This window comes from Neomonachus schauinslandi, chromosome 3 (assembly GCF_002201575.2).
Source record: "Neomonachus schauinslandi chromosome 3, ASM220157v2, whole genome shotgun sequence".
In the NCBI taxonomy this organism is placed as follows: Eukaryota; Metazoa; Chordata; class Mammalia; order Carnivora; family Phocidae; genus Neomonachus; species Neomonachus schauinslandi.
Window position 1 is genome coordinate 79,783,183 of NC_058405.1, and position 20,501 is coordinate 79,803,683.

Consider the following 20,501-nt stretch of genomic DNA (forward strand, 5'->3'; position numbering starts at 1 on the left):
TGGACAAAAAAGTGGTTTATCTTTTCTAGAAGTAGATTATAATAAGACAACCACACACACTTATTTACAGTTTCAAATTAAATATTTTTGGTCTCTATCCATACAGTCTTTTCAATCTGAAACTCTCCAAAGATCCACAATTATAAAGGTAAAAAAGAACAAAGTGTTTTAAAACACATCCGAAGTGTCTAAAACAATTACCTGCTAATGTTCAAAACTGATAAAATGGTCTATTTTCTATTTGGTGAAATAAAGACACACAAATTTTAGAGAAATAACCCATTTTGTTAAACTATATTGCTGAAAATAAAGATATATTCTAGTTTGGGGTAACAGCGAAGTTAGAAAACAAGTAAAAATGCTACTTCAAGTTGTACAAAAAACTTTCTGAAATGACAAAAATTTTAATGAATTCTATAATCTGGGCAGGGCTTAATGTATGTACATTTTTTAAATAAATAAGCTACCATATTTGTAATGATAGTAACTGCAATATTTTATTAAAGATTGGATAAAGCAGTTGCTATAATAAAAAATTTTAGTTACTCGCCTTGTAGTACCAATCCTGAAATTTTTTACAGCAGTCTTCACTACAGAAATCTCTCACGACACCATCAAGTTCTTTAGTTGCTCCCTTCTTACACAGTTGAGAGCAATAGTTGCAAGTAACACATCTCAATCCTAAACGTCGTGCAAAATCCTGTTTATACAATAGTTTGCAGCCTGAAAAATACAAGGTTTTAATATTAAAGCAAAAACACATATCGAAAACTATTCTTTGAGGTGAGAAAGAGCTTATAAGTCAAACAGATCATTAGCTTTATGAAGTGTCTATAAGTTCACATATAAGTCCTCTTTTTCTGATCAAAACTGAATAATATAATCAACAACAACCTGTAAATACTGGAACAGAGCATGGAATATTTTATTAGATCTCATGTGCATTCAAATAATGCTCTAAGACTTTCCAATCTAGTAACATCTCATAACTATTTTGTTTGGGCTATTTAAATATAATCCTGCTGAAGTATCATAGAGTAACACACCGCAAATAGGCATTAGAGGAATCAAACAGTGTAGACTGTTGAGAAGCACTGAGTAAAACTTAAAGATGTTCTCAACTAAGCAGGCATTTTAGCCAAAATTTCTAGCCTTACTTTTCTCTGACACCCTACATGGACCTTCAGGGAAGTAAAACTGGTTTATTGACTTGTTCAGAGAAAATGTTTTGTTATTCTTTTAATAAAATATTTTTATCTACTATATGAATGCATTATTTTAAGTGATTTTACATATCAACCTTAATCTCTACAATATCTCTATATGAATTAAATAAGTTTCCATACTTTTTACTCATACTGTGCCACACAGGAATGACCTTGCACTCATATCTACTGAAATCCTACTCACTCATTACTAAGGAGTTCAAATTACACCTCCTCTGCAAATTCTACTGAACCTAGTTTTAAATAATCTTTCCTATCCGTGAACGCAAACTGCAATTGTTTTCTATTGGTTTATTTGGCAATTATTTAAGTACTGTCCTATGACTCCTTTTCTGTTATCATGAACTATATTTAAAAACCTTTTTAATATTTTACCTTCATTAAAGCTTTATCTTTCTAATTAGATTTTGATGGTAGTACTAGGTATTACATGTTTTGTTATTTCGGCCAAGTTCCAGGAGAAAACTAGGTGCAGTTAGAGAAAGCACATAATATATTACTAAACAGGAAAAAGACACATGTCCTTTTTAAGCTTTTATTGCCTAAAGATATAAGTCCCTCCAATTGAAAATTATACTCTTATATGTCAACTCTCTATTTGCTGCTACTTGTCTATTCATTTTAGTAAAATCCATATAATCTAAATAGTACAAGATCATGGATAGGTATGTCAGCCATCAACACCAATATATTCAGACTTATGAATCACTAAGATTCGCACTAAATAAAAATTCAGGTGTGGAGTTAAATTAATTCAGCATCAATTTTTTCAATGAAACACTATGTCACTTTTCATCACAGCTATGATCTCAACAGTAAACATGGTTACCTTTCTCATCAGGTGAAATGTACTCAACTAAACTTATAAAAAGAGGAATGCCTTGTTTTATAAGCAGTACCCTCTTACATACAAAACCTCATATGTGAAATGTATAATGTATCAGACGAAGGCACTGATGGAATGGACTGATAGATCTTTTGAGTTTTCGGTCATGCAATACTGCTGGCATTTAGGATTTTCCAACCTTTTTCTTGCTCCTAACCAGCAGCAAAAATCCATATAAAAAGTGGATGGGGGCCGGGGGGAACTAACTGGAAAATGACAGATGAGGATAGCAGATAGAAAAGCTGGGAGAGTTCAGTGCCTGGGGCTAAAGAAAGAATAGAAACTGAAAGCCAGCTTAGAGCAAGAATGTGACAGTTGGGGAAAAGTGATAATAACAAGAGCCCCAAACCCATAGTTACAATCCTGGTTCCTATCTCTGGAGAATTAGAATGAGAACAGGCGTTTATTTCTATAATCAGCTGCCTGGTACCAGAGCAGCAAAAGTGTAAATGAGAGGAGAAAAGAATTCTTGAATATACAATAACAAGAGCCAGTATTTGCCTGGCATCCCAAATTAAAAACCTAAAAGTATTTTCCCATTGTAGTAATGCCACATATGATTTTCTTTCTGGTATACTGAAAACCTCTGTAGGCTAGGCACAAAGCTGGGCAGGGAAATGAACCCAGTGGAAAATAATTCTAATCCACTTGTAAAATCAACTTTCAGATCACAATTTCTATGTTTAGAAATGACATATAATAATGCTTTTATTTTCAAAACTTCCTTTTAATGGGAAAAAAGGTTTTTAAATTTTTAGAGATAAAATACCTTGAGGCCCAGAGGTCTACAAATTAAAATAACAAAACAAGTCAGTAGAAAATCAAATTCAATTTTTTTTGTTCAGCTACACTAAAATTGTACAGCTACTCTGGATACATGTAGTTATATATTTAAAATATTTGGGCAAAAAATTAACATTAAATATTAATAAAAATTATGAACAACACTGTATATACACTTGCCTTCACTACAGAAAGGTCTCTTAACGCCAGAGAAATTTACTGTTTCATGAAGAGTCTTCTCCTCTTGACAGTATTCGCAATATGTAACTATGCAATGCAACTTCTTATAGTCATCTGAACAAGTTTTGCTGCAGAATTGATGCACTTTGTTCTAAATGCACAATGGGAACCTTGGTAAGTTTATGACAACCACCTCAAGAACAAGTTTAAGAAATAAACAAGTCACTTTTACAGAAACAAAGTTAAATCATTTACCCAGTTAAATGTGATTGATAATCCTTGGGGATACATTTCTTTTTTTTTTTTTTTTCTCAGAAAAAACTCCACAAAATTCAATACCATTAACTACACCAAAATTACTCAGTGAAATTGTAAAAGTATCACTAGAACAAGATGGCAGTCTGGTGTTGCTAAGGGAACTGGAGAAATGGGGAGAAAGCAATGGAAGATACAACATGGGTAAACTACAAAAAGATGAGAAATATGACATTAACATCAGTTTCACTCAAAAAGAAATATTCTTTGATGAGTACAGTCAAGTAGACTGAATCACATTCCTACCGCCGCTTATAGTAACAGACCTATTATGCATAAAGTATTCAATTTGGGGCCATGATACAGTGTGCTGCTAAACTTTAGACTGAGTTGGTTCCCTTGAATGGAGCTAGGTTAGCATTATTTAGTCATTTCTACTGGCCCCAAACCTACAATAGCCAGAGTTACTTTCCAGAAACCAGCCAAACACAAACAAGTTATAATTCCCAGGGCATATAATTTCCCATCCGTTATTATGGAGGGCATAGACTAGGTCTAATCCATCTACCTAACAGGGGGCAAAGACAGCTGAAGACCAAGACAAGGAAGGTGAAAGAGTCTAGGAACCAACTCAAGTAATAAGGCAATCAGTGGAAAGTTGCCCCACTGTGGACATATAACTTATAAGAGGAAAAAGAGCAACAAAGAAAATACAACTGCCAACAGTGGAATGAGAAGAAAAGAGGCCCTTGAATTCTCAATCGCCTGAGTGACAGGCTCAACTCTCAGTTTGATAGACAGTGTTTCTTAACTCCTTCCAAAACTTAACCTCCATGTAAATAAAAGCAACACCAAGACTACAAAAGCCAGGTAGCATTTACATGGAGATGGTAGAAAGGACCTCAATTTCATCTAGTATTATAAAAATTCAATCTAGGCAGGATCTTTATTCCCTATATAACACTATTCTCTGTGCTTGCTTATGGATTTCATTCCTCATCCCCTACTATGCCTTTATTCTTACTAGACTTTCAACATTTTTCCTGCTATGATTTAAAGAGGGTGTTAGTCACTAAAAATCATCACTGGGTGCCAACAGTAGCCTCCAAGAATAATTGGTTTAAATGCTCAATAATTTTTTAGGGACTAAAGTGTTAAAATAAAGAAATTTCAGATTTCCAAAGTACTTTAGTAATCATTAGTCAGATTCTGGTTATCACCTTTCTCCTAGGACTCAGCTACTGACTTACCAATAGCCACTAAAAATTGTAGTTCAAAAGCAATTTACTGTTAGTACTATGTCTTGTACACCATTTTATTACATATTCCATGCCCTCAAAAAAGATGAAAAGAAAGAATGGCCAAAGATGAACACTGATCAAGAAAGCAATTTTCAGCCAGGTCCACCTGTAAATCCATCCGTCCATGCATTCATCCATCACTGCTCCCTTATTTAAACAAAAAATAATGATCAGGTGTTGCTAATGGCAAAAATATATGGCAAAGTAAATTAATAAAGTGGTGAAGGCAAGAGTGATGAGAAAGGGAAAATAAAATACATTTATATTAGGATTCTTTTGTTAAAACAATTATAAAATGTTAAATGACAACATGGTAAATGACTAACAGATTCTAATCTGTGCAGGTAGCAGGCAATACAAAATATTATAGTTCAGACGATATTTAATAAGGATGGGGGTAAAATGGAAAAATACAGTACAAACAGATGCTCCAAGTATGTAGCTAAACAAAGTAACGTCCTATACACTATTACAAATATAATGTATAAAGGATATGACTTTAATAAACAGATCCTTTGTTGATGCTCTTCCCACAAAAGTAAATAATTCAATCATCACAAAATCTGAAGAACTAATCCTTGTCCACTAAGAAATCAGTCATCAAATGGAAACACCATTATTATTTTACTAGACTCTTATTTAAGCAAGACAATATATATAATAAAATAGGACTTGCCTCCCATTCCAGGATTTCTGGCTTTGAACAAAAGGAATTTTTACAATAGTTGCATTTCAACTGTATATCACTTGGAGCTACAAACTGACCATTTGAAGATGACTGCATACTTAGAGCCTAAAACAAAGAACAAAACATACTTTTAGAATTATTTGTAACTACTGTTAAATTTTGACTATGTCCAGAAAATAGTATGTTTCTTGCTTAAATATTTCCTCACATAAAATTGTATTTCTGAATTTTGTATTTAAAAATTACTTACTAGTACACTAAGTTTTATGAAACTGAAATTCATTTTTTATTCAGGATTACTACCACTTATTTTAAAATTACATGAAAAAGGAAAAATCATACAGCTCAAAAATTATTTTTTACCTTTAAAAAAACCTGAGCAAATAATAGTTAAGGTTAACCGGGTTCTGAACTAGTATTTAAACACTTAAAAAAAAAAACCTGGCTCCTAGTTCTCTCCAATAGGTATTTTAAGTAGTAATTTGTCCCACATGCAATATTGCTATCATTTTAATTCCATCAGTGAAAACAGCCCATAATACTTTTTAAAACTGATCATTTCTTTTACAAAGTTAGGGGAAAAAAGATTTACAGACTGGAATTGATACCAATAATTTTAGTTTTATTACATTTTAAAAAGTTAAAACAATTTACAGAATAAGAAAAGATATAAGCAGGGCCCCTGGGTGGCTCAGTCGTTAAGCATCTGCCTTCGGCTCAGGTCATGATCCCAGGGTCCTGCGATCAAGCCCCGGGAAGCCCACCTCTCCCTCTCCCACTCCCCCTGCTTGTGTTCCCTCTCTTGCTGTGTCTCTCTCTGTCAAATAAATAAATAAAATCTTCAAAAAAAAAAAAAAAAGGAAAGATATAAGCATACACGGGCTTAAAAAGTTTTGTTCTAGGGGCGCCTGGGTGGCTCAGTCAGTTGAGCATCCAACTCTTGGTTTCCACCCAGGTCATGATCTCAGGGTTGTGGGATCCAGCCTCGCATAAGACTCTGCCCTTAGCAGGGAGTCTGCTTGAGATTCTCTCTTTCCCTATCCCTCTGCGCCTCCCCCCTCCCACTCAGGCATGCCCACACACATCCATGCTGGGGTGTGGGGGGGTTCTGGGGGGGATGGTGCTTGGGGGGGTGTCTGTAGGTGGTGCGCTATCTCTCTCTCTAAAATAAATCTATCTTTGGGCGCCTGGGTGGCTCAGTTGGTTAAGCGACTGCCTTCGGCTCAGGTCATGATCCTGGAGTCCCTGGATCGAGTCCCGCATCGGGCTCCCTGCACGGCGGGGAGTCTGCTTCTCCCTCTGACCCTCCCCCCTCTCATGTGCTCTCTCTCATTCTCTCTGTCTCAAATAAATAAATAAAATCTTTAAAAAAAAATAAAATAAAATAAAATAAAATAAAATAAATCTATCTTTAAAAAAAAAAGTTTTGTTCTAATTTGTAACCTGAGTGGTGAGTATGCTGATATTTATCATTCTCTAATATATATTACACATTACATATAATCTTTTGAATGTGTAAAAGTTAAAAAATTTTTCAGGGGTGCAGTGGAGAGAGGAAAGAATCTTTATACAAAAAACCTTATCATTTTTTTAAAACTTCTGCATACATTGTACAACACAATTAAAATTTGTTAAAAAAGAAAACATGCAGATTTAAGATAGTCACTATTAGGTGAATACATTTTTTAAATAAAAACCAACTGTGCCCTGATGTTTCAAAAAAAACTGTGTAAGTCCATTAAGGTTAACTATTCTCTCAAAATAAATGAATACTATCCTATTACCTTATTATGAAATGGAAACATCATCTAATGAAAACATAAAATTCAAAATCTATGGTGTGTTTTAAGATAAAGGGAAAAAATGCTGCTTTTCTATTCTTTGTATCACTTTTATGCAGAGTTACAGTGATGAGGCTGCCAACACTTATCTGGATACATTCCCCAGAAATAAAAGTCTACATTAAGTGTTTCTTTAAAATATACAATGTACATATACAAATTGTCTCTTCAAATCATGGGTAATACAAGTTTCAGTTAAATAAAAAAAGTAGTTAAAACATTTTCTGTTAGCATTTACAGTTTACCAACATCAAAAATAAAGTTGAAATCTGAGAAGCAGCATGCCAAAGACACTAACTACTGTTCTCTCATCTAATTAATCCTTACTCCTTAACTTCTAGTTTAAGAAAAGCCAACAAGTCGGAAGCAGTATTTACCACTCTAAGGATGTATCAATGGCCATGATCCCAACTTCCAAAATAAAAGTTTAGTCTTGAAAATGGTTTATTACCTAAATTCAGTCAAGGATGTATTAATAAAAACAACATTCACCTGGCTGAATTAAAAACTACCTCAATTTAAATGCTAATAATGGTTGTAACTACTCTAACATACTTAATGGACTACATTTTCAATTTAAATAACACAGAACTGGGCGCATGGGTGGCTCAGTCGTTAAGCGTCTGCCTTCAGCTCAGGTCATGATCCCAGGGTCCTGGGATCGAGCCCTGCATCGGGCTCCCTGCTTGGCGGGAGGCCTGCTTCTCCCTCTCCCACTCCCCCTGCTCATGTTCCCTCTCTTGCTGTCTCTCTGTGTGTCAAATAAATAAATCTTTTTTAAAAAATAAATAAATAAATAAATAAATAACAGTACGCAGTGTCTGCAGCATTGTAGAACTGTTGGAAGATTATCATGAAGCACTGCTTTATGCACTGGTCTGAAACTTTGAGTACCTTGAAAATTTTCACCTACAGCAAGGTAAACCTACCTACTCACACCACTTAACTAATGCTAAATTCCCTTTTCAACTATTCCTTCCAAGTAGTCAATGAATTTAAGTTTGAACACTTGCAGTAATACTACCTTCTAAGATTATCCATAATCCAACTTTAAAGAACTATGCCAGAAAGTTCTTTACGTTTACGAAAATGAAAAGGGTCTCCCTAAAGTGATCTTATATTAAATTAGGGTCTACTGTACCAAGTCCCATCCCCGTTTTACATGGCATATCTCTAATATATGAAGAAAACATTTATGCTCATCACTTCCAGGCTAAATATACCTATGTCCTTCATCCATTTATCATAAAACAGAATTCCCCTTAAAAGTCACATATTACTAAAACCATTGACTAAGAATATAGTACACATCAGGCACTGAGCTCAATTATACTAAAATTTATTTTCCTTCAAGTCTCTACCATAAACAATTAAAAAGTCAATTAGATTATCCATGCTAAGTAGTGAGCTGCTGCAGCTATGTCTACTACTATGACTCTATAATCTCCACCTTGCAGTTTGACCCTCAACAAACTACATACAAGTTAGCACATTTAATAAAGATAAAGCATATTACACTGTTTATCTTCTACGTGTATTTTATTGGGAGTGAGAGTTATCCAAAATAAATAACAAACCTGAAATTTAGCCACACAACTGGAATTGCAAAAGTTATACAGTTTCCCATCTGGCATTGTGGCTTGATATTGAGGTAAAGAGTTTCGCTTACAAAAATGGCAAATAATTCCCAAACCTAGAAGAGAAAAGATACATATCTGATTTCTTTATAAAATGATAAAAAGTCTAGAACAAAATTTTAATTGACCTCTGGGAAATTTTTTTTAACAGAAGCTTCTATAAGCTATTCTTTTATTAATTTCCAAGATAATTTGCACCTTAAAAAATATCATTATAGAGACTCTAACATCATGTCTCTAAAATATACATGGATACCTGAAACAATCTCAATTTTAGATCTTTGGAAGGAAAAACAATTTCAACTAAGAATGCAGACATGGACAGAACTTCACCAATAACTTAAAATTAAAGAAAATCAAAGAAATATGGAATGGTCAAAACCACCAAAAAAGGTCTGCAGTAAGAAAGTTTAATGTGATAAATAAAAATTGCTTATACAGTTAAATACAAGTATAAAAACAAAGTTAGGGAAAAGAGTAGTTAAGAAATTAGTCATATTATTGGGGCGCCTGGGTGGCTCAGTCGTTAAGCGTCTGCCTTCGGTTCAAGTCATGATCCCAAGGGGTCCTGGGATCGAGCCCCACATTGGGTTCCCCGCTCCGTGGGAAGTCTGCTTCTCCCCCTCCCACTCTCCCTGCTTGTGTTCCCTCTCTCGCTGTCTCTCTATCTGTCAAATAAATAAAATCTTAAAAAAAAAAAAAATTAGTCATATTATTAAGGTTTTTTAGCTTTCCAAATACCTGAAACTTACTTTGTGATTTTGCATATTTTGTCTTGTGACTGTTCATGCAAGCAGTTGAACAATATGGCTCCATATATCCATTAGGACCTATACACTGAGTCATATCAAAAAACCTGCACTGTGTTCGGCAACCAGTACAAGTGGTCAGTTTTCCATATTTCTAAAATTTGAAACATAAAAAGATAATTAAGAAAATTGTAATTTAATTAGAAAAAATTATCATATTTTTCAGTACACCTTTTCTCTGCAAAACAATTCTGTTAATCTCTAATCAGGTTTAGTGGGTCAGAAATCTTCATCTGGATGCAAACTTAACTACAATTCAGCTAAATCAGGTTCAAACAAAAGTAATGATCTCAGCTAAGTCTCCTACAAAAAATAGGGTTTTCTATATTAATTAGTTTAAAAAATCCCCACCTACAGGTAAAGTATAAACTGAAAAACAAAGGCACAGTGTTTTCTGTTTACCATGACACACTTCTTTGTCATTTGATAGAAGAAATTAAATGGACCTACAAAGTGTAAGCCTTAATAATCAAATGACTACAGTCCTTCAGAGGAAAAATTTGATGTTAAATATTTTTTCCACTGAGCTGTGCTGTTGTCTCAAGAACTTTTGGAAGTTCTCTTAAGACCAATTAACCACCTATGTATAATACGTTTAAAACCTCATTCAACCACAATAAAACACCATTATTTTAAATTTTTTTAAACTAAAAAAAATGTCATTTAACAGGATTTTGGGCTATTAACTAAAGCTAATAATTAGTCAATAGATAAGAATAGTCAATCCTTCTGGCAAGAGTAAATATTTGCCAACACGTAATTCAAAGAAACAAGGTAAAATATATAATGGTAAGACCAAAGGAGATAACACTTTGAAAATTACTAGACAAAAGCAGTATTACTGAAATATACATAGTCTTACAAAAATACAAATACAGCAGATGAACTGGTGTATTTGTATTAAAAACATGATAGTCACAATTAGAAATCAAACATAAAGAAAAGCAAGTCTTTAAAATGTGCAACTTGTATTTGCTCTCTCTTCTGAGTGGTTACACAACTATCAAAAGCTGCTAAATCAAATATCACATATCATACTGCAAAATAATTATAACCATCTTTCCACCTGATGTTGAGATTATTTTATTCATCATCATACCCAACAGCGTCTAGTACAATATAATGATATTAAAAGGCCTCAAAATGTTCCATGAATGGATGACTAATAGATGTCAGGGAAGATGACAATTAGGCCAAAAATAACAAAATGGGTAAACTGCATGGACAAATTTCATGAGCGCCACAGGATTTTAGAAAATAAAGGTAATAAATTGAAAGTAAAATAACCAAAAACAAGTAACTAACACCAACATCAAAAAAAGAAAAAAAAAACTTTATAGAAAAACATAACTGGTACCATAAAAAAAATATTTTTATGATACCATAAAAAATAAGCAAGGCTGCCTATTCCCCATTTACTTAAATATCACTTTGCGGAAGTCCTAAGTTTTACTTTTCAAAGTGGAAATGAACCCATTCTTCAATCTCTCATACACTGCAAAAAGAAATACTTATCAACAGTAAAAGAATGGTAACAAGGAACAGAAAAGAATAACTGCAAACCTATTAAGTCTAATTATGACTTTCCCAGTGTTACAAAGACATTAGAGGAGAATGCTGGTTTTTTGCTTGAAATGACAAAATATTTTCCTGAGGCCTATGTAATAATTCAAATTTTCATAATGGGAAAAGAGTCAAAGAAAACACATCAATAAGACAATGAAAGAAAAAAGAATTTTTAAAATCTGGCATCACAGTACAAATTAGGAATACTAAAAATATCAGGACACTTGCCATTAGATCACAGGATTACAAAGAGAAAAAGCAGCTCTCACGTTTGTACAAGACCTGCATGTAGCAGCACCCATCAAGAATTCTTTTATCAATATAAATGAAGTCCAACCATCTAATCTAATCCTGGATTAGATTTTTTTTTTAACTTATTAGAAACATCCTTCAAGTTGACAATAATTTTATTGGCAGAATGGTTAAGTAATTAGTAAGTTTTAAGACGTACCAATAAAAAGTAGACCAGTTGAATTGGGTCAAGTAAACAAGGAGCTAAGCAACTGGTCCACACTGACAAATACTTTTATCTGAAGAGAATGAGAAAGTACTATCAGAAAGATAGAATCATTAATATTGAAAATATTTTAACACAGCCACCACTTCAAAAATAAAAGGACCCATTTAATGAAAGAACATTAGTAAAAAAAGAAATATCCGTTCATGCCATGTTTTCTGTTTTATGTGTAAACAATCAAAATATTTAAATTTCATTCATCCTATAAATATACATTGAGTGAGTTAAAAATGAAATTAATTGTAACAAATTCACAATTATTATATTCCCCATGCAGACATGGGAGAAAATAAACCTACTTACAAATTCAGTGAAGAAGAATAAGGTAGAACTAATTAAAACAAGATACTGGTAAGGTAAAGGTAAATATAATAGGGAGTTTATGGCAAATTGGCTCATTTTCAGTCTACTCATTGAAAATTGGTACCTTACATTTAAATTTTACCCAATTCTATATGAATATCAAAATTAATCATCACATGATTTTAAATAAAACTTCCCCCTAATTTATTCTTTTACATTGTATGTAATACATTTCTTTTACTATATTTTGACCAAGTGAGTGAACCACATGGGAAAGTACTCAAGAGATAAAAGCTTGATGTACTTGAAATTGAGAGGCACTCTACTAAATGTCCTATACTATTAAAAAATGTCAAGGTCATGAAAGACAAAGACTAGGGAACTATTTCAGATTAAAGCAGACAGGACTTCCAACCCCAGCTATGATAGAGACTAGATTTAATCTCCCACTTTTAAAAACCAGAAAGCTACACAAAAGATATGAAACAATGGCTTTTAAACATTCCACAAAACATAATATAACTCATTATATAGAAAGTTAAAAAATCAAGCTGTGGAAACAGATCTAGAAATGACAGCTAAGAAAATAGTAGGCAAAAATTTTAAAAGAGCTATGATAAATATGCTGATATATTCAAGAAAGCAGTACAGGAAAACATGAACATAATGAGGAAAGGAATAGAAGATATAAAAAAGACCCAGATGGAACTTCTAGAGATGAGAAATACAAGATCTGAGACATAAAATAAACCATATGGGACTAAGAGTGTATCAGAAAAGATTAGTAAAATTAAAGATACAACAATAGACACTCTCCAAAATGCAGGAAAAAAAAAAAAGACCAAAAAAAGAAAACCAATAAATAATAGAGCCACGGAGACCATGGGACAATAGCAGGAAATCTAATATATCCGGAATTAGGGTCTCAGAAGAAGGAAAGGGGGGAAGAGACAAATATTTTTAAAGAAATAACGGCCTATAATCCAGGATTTGATCCTAAACAAGAAGTAATTTTTTTTCCATTTGCTGCAAGGGACAGTAATGTTTTAAAATGTGAATAAGGTATTTAGATCAATCATATATAGCAGTAGTAATGTCAATATGAATTCCTTGTACTACAGTTAAAATTATTAATTGTATACATTTATTATTCACATATTTATGTACTAATCTATTCATCTGGATAAAGGAATATGAGTTTGGAAATTTTTACAAAATAAAGGGTTTTTAATATCTTTCAGGTAGGCACAAAAGAGAGGACCTTTTATATCGTAGGTAAATGCCTATTGTGGACAAGGTACTGCGCATAAATTTTTTATCTGAAGATAATTTTTAATAAAAATACCTAAAAGCAAATTAAATAAATCACAATACATGTAAAATTTGTGAAATAAAGTTTACCTACGATAACATAAGGAAAAAATTATCATCTGACATATTTTTAGTTCATAAATTTTAATATACTTCAAAATGCACATGATTTTTCAGTTACATAATAAAGACAGTAACAGTACATGAAATTGTCAAGGGCTAACCACAGCTACAGTCCTGCTTACCTCAGGCTGCATTAAGAAAGAGTCCTGCATGTGGTCTCGAACCTCCTTCAGGAAGCTTGGATGGCTACCTACCTAAAAAAATATTTTAAAAGACTTTAAAAAAAAACATAAAAAAAGGCTGCTTAATTGAAAGGTAAATAAGCAATCTGTCAAAGTTGATTCTTAATTATCTGTTTGTGTCTTACAAACTCATTCCGACTTTTAAAAATGCCTATCTGGGGGGTGCCTGGATGGCTCAAGTCAGTTAAGAGTCTGCCTTCGGCCCGGGGTCCTGGGATTGAGCCCTGCTTCAGGCTCCCTGCTCAGCGGCGAGTCTGCGCCTCCCTCTCCCTCTGCCTCTGCCCCTCTCCCAGCTGTTCTCTCTCTTTCTCAAAATAAATAAATAAAATCTTAAAAAACAAAAAATGCCTATCTGTTCTATCCCCACTGCCATTATTAAATTATTTTAATTATCCTATAGGAAAAAAATCATTTAATGATAAAACAATAACAGGTAACAAATTATAAATATAAATAGATCCTTAAACTTACTTGCTTCTAAGTAGACCTAGCCAAAAAAAATTACTTATTTCTCTTAGATGACAACATACTCTAAGATCTCATTACAGCCTATGGTACCTCAAAGCATTCTAAATTAAGTGATTTGAAGATTATGCAGGTACAGTTTTCATTATTGGCAAATGGGTTGTTCTGGAAACTCTTTTTAGAGCACATGACAGTTTACAGCACATAATACTTTACATCTTTACTCCTTGCAGAAAGCATCGTGCTTTCCATTAAAGTCAAAATATTATGCAAGAAAGTGGAAAATAAAATATTGAAAGAGAAGTGTTAAGTATATAGTCTCCACTCCAGGATCTAGATTATTAATTACCTGTATCAGTATATTCCAGAAACTAATTCAGCAATGGGGATATAAACAATGGCAGCCAAGTTAAATGTTAGAAACAAACAGGGGAGGGGAGGGCAAGGGTAAGAAAAGATCACCATAGAGTTTTAGTTCCCCCAGGCTATAGGAAAAGACATTCACTATAGCATCTTGTATAGTGATCTCCAAACATGTCTGATTGTGTCCCTTTGTCAAGTAACAATGTATACATGGATTTCCATTTATTTACTTGTAAACTAGGAACATGCAATATATGAATTAAACATGAAAATAATATTATACAGAATGAAAGATAAAAAACTTTTTAAATAATTATTTCATTTAATGATAGTGGAAAAAATATTTTCTATATCCACTAGAATGGAATCATTTGGTGTTAGTGGATACATAGCTGTAGGGAGCAGTAAGGAGATAATCCTACTCCTCCCAGTTAGGGTGGATCAGCAAAGCCCAGAGGGGAACCAGAATTCTACCCTCATCCAGCAATAACAAGGAGCTCCTCCCACCTCAATGGGTGTCAATAGAGGCCAAATGGAGAGCCCGGATTTCAACCTATACCTGTCAAAACTGAGGCTAGGCCTTCCTACCCCTACCACAGCAGTGTCAAATAAAACCAGCTAAAGCAGAAGGTTTATCTAAGATCCAGAATATAGTAACATAATACCCAAAATTTCCAGGCTTCGATTAAAAAAAAAATATCACGTATCCTATCAAAACCCAGAAAAACAACAATTTAAATGTAAAAAGATGGGTGCCTGGGTGGCTCAGCTGGTTAGCTGTCTGCCTTCAGCTCAGGTCATGATCCTGGAGCCCCAGAATCGATTCCTGCATCGAACTCTCTGTTCAGTAGGGAGTCTGCTTCTCCCTCTGCCCTTCACACCTCTGTTGCTCTCTCTCTCTCTCTCTCAAATAAATAAAATCTTTAAAAAATAATAAAAAATAAAAATAAATGGAAAAAGACAATCAGTAGATACTAACAATGAAAGTACAGAGATGTTAGAATTACGACAAAGATTTTTAAAGCAGCCATGATAAAAATGTTTCAACAAAGAATAAAAATACACTTAACAACAAAAAAGAGAAATTCATATAAAAAAATAGAAGATATAAAGAAGAACAAAACGGAAATTCTAGGACTGAAAAAAATCAGTAACAAATTTTAAAAATCAATGGATAGGGTATGTCAAAAGAACACAGGAGCCAAGTGAAAGTGCTCCCAAGGGGAGAGCCTGGGTGACTCAGTTGGTTAAGGGTGGACTCTTGATTTCAGCTCAGGTCCTGATCTCAGGGCCGTGCCTCAGGCTTAGCACAAGTCATGGAGCCTGCTTAAGATTCTCTCTCTCTCTCTCTCTCTCCCCCTCATCCTTTGCTCCTTTCCCCTGCTGGGCACACACTCTCTCACTCTCCAAAAAAGGGAAAAAAAAAAGAGTACAACATAGAAATGGGGTGGAAACTTTACAATGCAGAATCCCGACAAATGCTACTGCAGCAGGTGATCAACATCAACTTCAACAGTCATTTTAAATCATGTTGACAGATGTACTCTTATGATGTGATGAAAATGGCAGTGTAAAAAGTAAACACCTCTGTATTTATAAATACAGACACAGACATTCTTGAGTAGCAAGAGACAAGCTATTAATCAGGACAAAGAATCCTCAATAAGATTTTCCACCAATTTCTCATCAGAGACGGTGCAAACGAAAAGGTAGTGAGATGACATATATAAAATGCTGAAAGAAAAACTTTCAAACAAAAACACTATATCTGGCAAAACTATTATCCAAACATGAAGAAGAAATAAAGACATACCCAAATAAAAAACTGAGGGAATTTGTTACCACTAGATCACTCTACAAGAAATGCTAAAGAGAGTCAAAGATTTATGCTAAAATGGAAAGGAAACTAGACAGTAACTCCAGCAGAATGAAGAAATAACGTCTTTAGTATAAGTAACTACATGGGCAAATATAAAATACAATATTGCTATATTTTCGGTTTATAAGCCCAATTTTTATTTCCTACATAATTTTAAGGACAAATGCACAAAACACAATTGTAAATCTATGTTATTATGCAAACAATGTTTAAGATGTAATTTATTACAACATAAATGAAGGTGGGGCTATATAGGAGCAGAGTTCTTAAATGCCAATTAAGTAATCACCTCAAATTAGATATAAAATTTAGGATGTTAAATGTTAACCACATTCAGCAGCATATTGAAAGTATTACATACCACAACCAAGTGGGATTTATCCCAGTAATGCAAAAGAGTGGTTCAATAGAAGATAATGAATATAATAAAACACATGAACACAAAGAAGGTAAAAACCACAGGATAATCTCAAATGGTAAAGTTTAACAAAATCCAACACACTTTTATGATTAAAAAAAAAAAAAACAAAAAACCTCAACAAACTAAGAATAGAAGAAAACTACCTCAACATAATAAATGCCGTATATGAACAACCCACAACTAACATCAGACTCAACAGTCAAAGACACAAGGAAACCTATAAGATCAGAAACAAAACATGGCTGCGCAAACTTCTTCTAGACTACAAAATAGTGAAAGTTCTAGCCAGAACAGTTAGGAAAAAGAAATAAAAGGCATCTAAATTGGAAAGGAAGAGGTAAAACTACTGCTACTTGCAGATGACATGACTCTATATGGAGAAAATCCCAAGGGATCCACAATAAAGCTACTAGAGCTAATAAATTCAACAAAGGTACAAGGTACAAGATCAACACTTAAATTTATCAGTTGTGTTTCTAAATACTAGCAATGTACAATCTGAAAAGGAAATAAAGCAACTCCATTAACAATAGTGTTAAAAAGAATAAAATACCTATAAATAAATATACCAAAGGAGGTGAAGACTTGTACGCTGAAAACTACAAACTGCTGAGAGAAATTAAGAAAGGTCTAAATGAATGGAAAGACATCCCATATTCACAAACAGGAAGATTTAACATTGTTGAAATGTCAATACTACCTGAAGCAATCTACAGGATCAGTGCAATCACTATCCAAATTCTAATAGCCTTTTCTGGAGAAATGGAAAAGCCGATACTCAAATTCACATAACATTGGAATGGGTCTAGAATACCCAATCTTTAAAGAAGAACAAAGTTGGAAGACTCATCTCCTAATTTCAAAACTTACTACAAAGACGCAATTATCATAACAGTGCGGTACCGTTACGTACTGTTCCAGTACATGTCTACACACATGTAGACCAATGAACCAATGGAATATACAATTAGAGTCCAGAAATAAACCTACCCATCTATGGCCAATTAATATTTGACAAGTATGACAAGTCCATTCCATGGGGAAACAATACTCTCTTCAACAGACTGATGCTGGGACAATTGGATTCCCATATACAAAAGAATTAAGCTGGATGCCTGTCTCACATGATAAACAAAAATTAATTCAAAATGGACCAAAGACCTAAATATAAGAGTTAAAACCATAAAGCTGTTAAAATATAGGAATAAGCCATCTTAACCTTTGATTTGGCAACAAATTCTTAGATATGGCACCAAAGTCATAATCAACAAAGGAAAAAAGAGGTTAATTGGACTTTAACATTAAAATTTTTGTACATCAAATGACATTATCAATAAAGTAAAAAGGCAACCAATAAATGGGAGACAATATCTGCAACCATAAATCAAATAAGGAATTAGGGGCACCTGGGTGGCACAGTCGGTGGAGCAGCCAGCCCACTCTTGGTTTTGGCTCAGGTGGCGAACTCCAGGTCCTGAGACTGAGCCCCAAAAGGGGCTTCACACTCTAAATTCAGTACAGAGTCTGCTTGAGACTCCCTCTCCCTCTCCCTCTGCCCCTCTGCCCCATGCTCAGGCACTCTCTCTCTCACTCTTGCTCTCTCTCAAATGAATAAATGAATCTTAAAAAAAAAAAAAAAAAAACCTTAAAAAAAAAGGGGTTAATTTTCAAAAATTTAAAAAAAAAAAAAAAAAAAAAAAACTCCTGAGGTGCCTGGGTGGCTCAGTCGTTAGGCGTCTGCCTTCGGCTTAGGTCATGATCCCAGGGTCCTGGGATTGAGCCCCGCATCGGGCTCCCTGCTCCGTGGGAAGCCTGCTTCTCCTCTCCCACTCCCCATGCTTGTGTTCCTGCTCTCGCCGTGCCTCTCTCTGTCAAATAAATAAATAAAATCTTAAAAAAAAAAAAACCCTCCTAGGGGCACCCAGGTAGCTCAGTTGGTTAAGCGTCTGCCTTTGGCTCAGGTCCTGGGTGGGCTCCCTACTCAGTGGGGAGCCTGTTTCTCCTCCTCCCTCTGCCCCCCCCACCAGCTCATGCTCTCTCTCTCTTGCTCACTCTACCTCAAATAAATCTTAAAAAAAAAAAACAACAAAAAAACCTCCTACAGCTGAAAAACAAAAGGAAATACAATGCAATTCAAAATGGGCAAAGGACTTCAATAGATACTTTTCCAGAGAAGATATACAAATCATCCATAAGCATGAAAAGTATACTCAACATCATTAGTAATCAGAGAAATGCAAATCAAAACCACAAAGAGATACCACCCCACATCTACTAAGATGATTAAAATAAAAAACAAATGTTAAAAAACAGAAAGTAATTAAGTGTTGGGAAAGAGGTACAGTAAATGGAAACCTCATGTATTGTTGTTAGGATTGTAAATTATCAATACAGCTGTTTCGGAAAATAGTTTCACAGTTCCTAAGAGCTAAACATAAAATTAGCCTATGACCAAACAAATCCACTCTTAGGTATATACCCAGAAGAACTAAAATACACGACTCAAACTGATACTTGCATGCCAATGCTCACTGCAGCATGATTCACACTAGCCAAAAGGTTGGAAACAACCAAAATGCCCTGCAACAAATGAATGAATAAACAAAATGTGGCCTATATGTGAGCATTATTCAATAGTAAAAAGTAATGCTACAACACGGATGAAACTGAAAACCCTACCCTAAGTGAAATAAACTAGACACAAAAGGACAGATAATGTATGACTTCAAGTATATGATCTAGAATAGGCAAACTCATAAAGACACAAAGTAGATTAGAAATTACCAGGGACCAGGGAGGTTAAGAGAAAATGAGGAGTTACTGGCTTGTCAGTTTCTGTCTGAATCATTAAAAAGTTCTAAAAATAGGGACGCCGGGGTGGCTCAGTGGGTTAAATGTCTGCCTTCAGCTCAGATCATGATCCCAGGGTCCTGGGATCATATCCCATGTCAGGCTCCTTGCTCAGCAGAGCCTGCTTCTCCCTCTGCCTGCTGCTCCCCCTGCTTGTGTGCTCTCTCTCTCTCACACACACAAATACATAAAATCTTTAAAAAATAAAAATTAAAAAATTAGAAGTTCTAAAAATAGATGATGATTGCACATTATGAATGTATTTCATGACAACTGTATACTTAAAAATGTTTCAAAACAATTGGAAATTTTGTTTTATATACATTTATCACAATTTTAAAAACTTTGAGTTATTTTCTTACCATTTTATGCTCTGGAATGGTTTAAAATAGCAATGCGATTACCTAGTTTAAATCTGATGGAATTTCCCTATGAAACATCTGAGTTGGGGCTCCTGGGTGGCTCAGTCAGTTAAGCATCTGCCTTCACCTCAAGTCAAGATCCCAGGGTCTTAGGATCGGGCCCCACATCAGGCTCCCTGCTCAGCGGGAAGTCTGCTTCTCCCCTTCCTCTGCTCCTCCCTCTCCGCTAGTGCTCTCTCTAATAAATAAATAAAATCTTAAAAAAAAGAAACATCGGAGTCTGTTTCTCTTTGTGGGGTAGTTCATTGATAACTATCTCTATTTCTTCAATGGAAATTTCTCTGCCTTATTTTATCTGCTCTGGAGTCAATTTAGGTAAATTATATTTTCACACACACAAAAATTCTATTTTCACGGAAAATTACTCAATCAAGGTTTTCAACATTTTTATATAAAGTCGTATACAAAGTAGTCCCTTTGAAATGATTTTCTTCCATTTCCTCTGTTTTGATGGTTGAGTCCACTTTGTCATTTCTTATTTTTGTGAATTTGG

The 20,501-nt window shown here is 34.2% G+C and overlaps 1 protein-coding gene across 2 annotated transcripts in view; it reads right to left on the reverse strand.

Moving 5' to 3' along the window:
* ZMYM2 (zinc finger MYM-type containing 2) overlaps positions 1-20,501 on the reverse strand; it is a 109,397-nt gene that overhangs the window by 39,771 nt on the left and 49,125 nt on the right. For both annotated transcript variants that reach the window (XM_021678323.1, XM_021678322.1), the window contains 6 exons: positions 13,549-13,620; positions 9,550-9,700; positions 8,738-8,853; positions 5,308-5,424; positions 3,076-3,226; positions 551-723 (listed from right to left, as the gene is read on the reverse strand). In XM_021678323.1, coding sequence (XP_021533998.1) covers positions 551-723; positions 3,076-3,226; positions 5,308-5,424; positions 8,738-8,853; positions 9,550-9,700; positions 13,549-13,620 — 780 coding nt within the window. The remainder of the gene's footprint in view (positions 1-550; positions 724-3,075; positions 3,227-5,307; positions 5,425-8,737; positions 8,854-9,549; positions 9,701-13,548; positions 13,621-20,501) is intronic.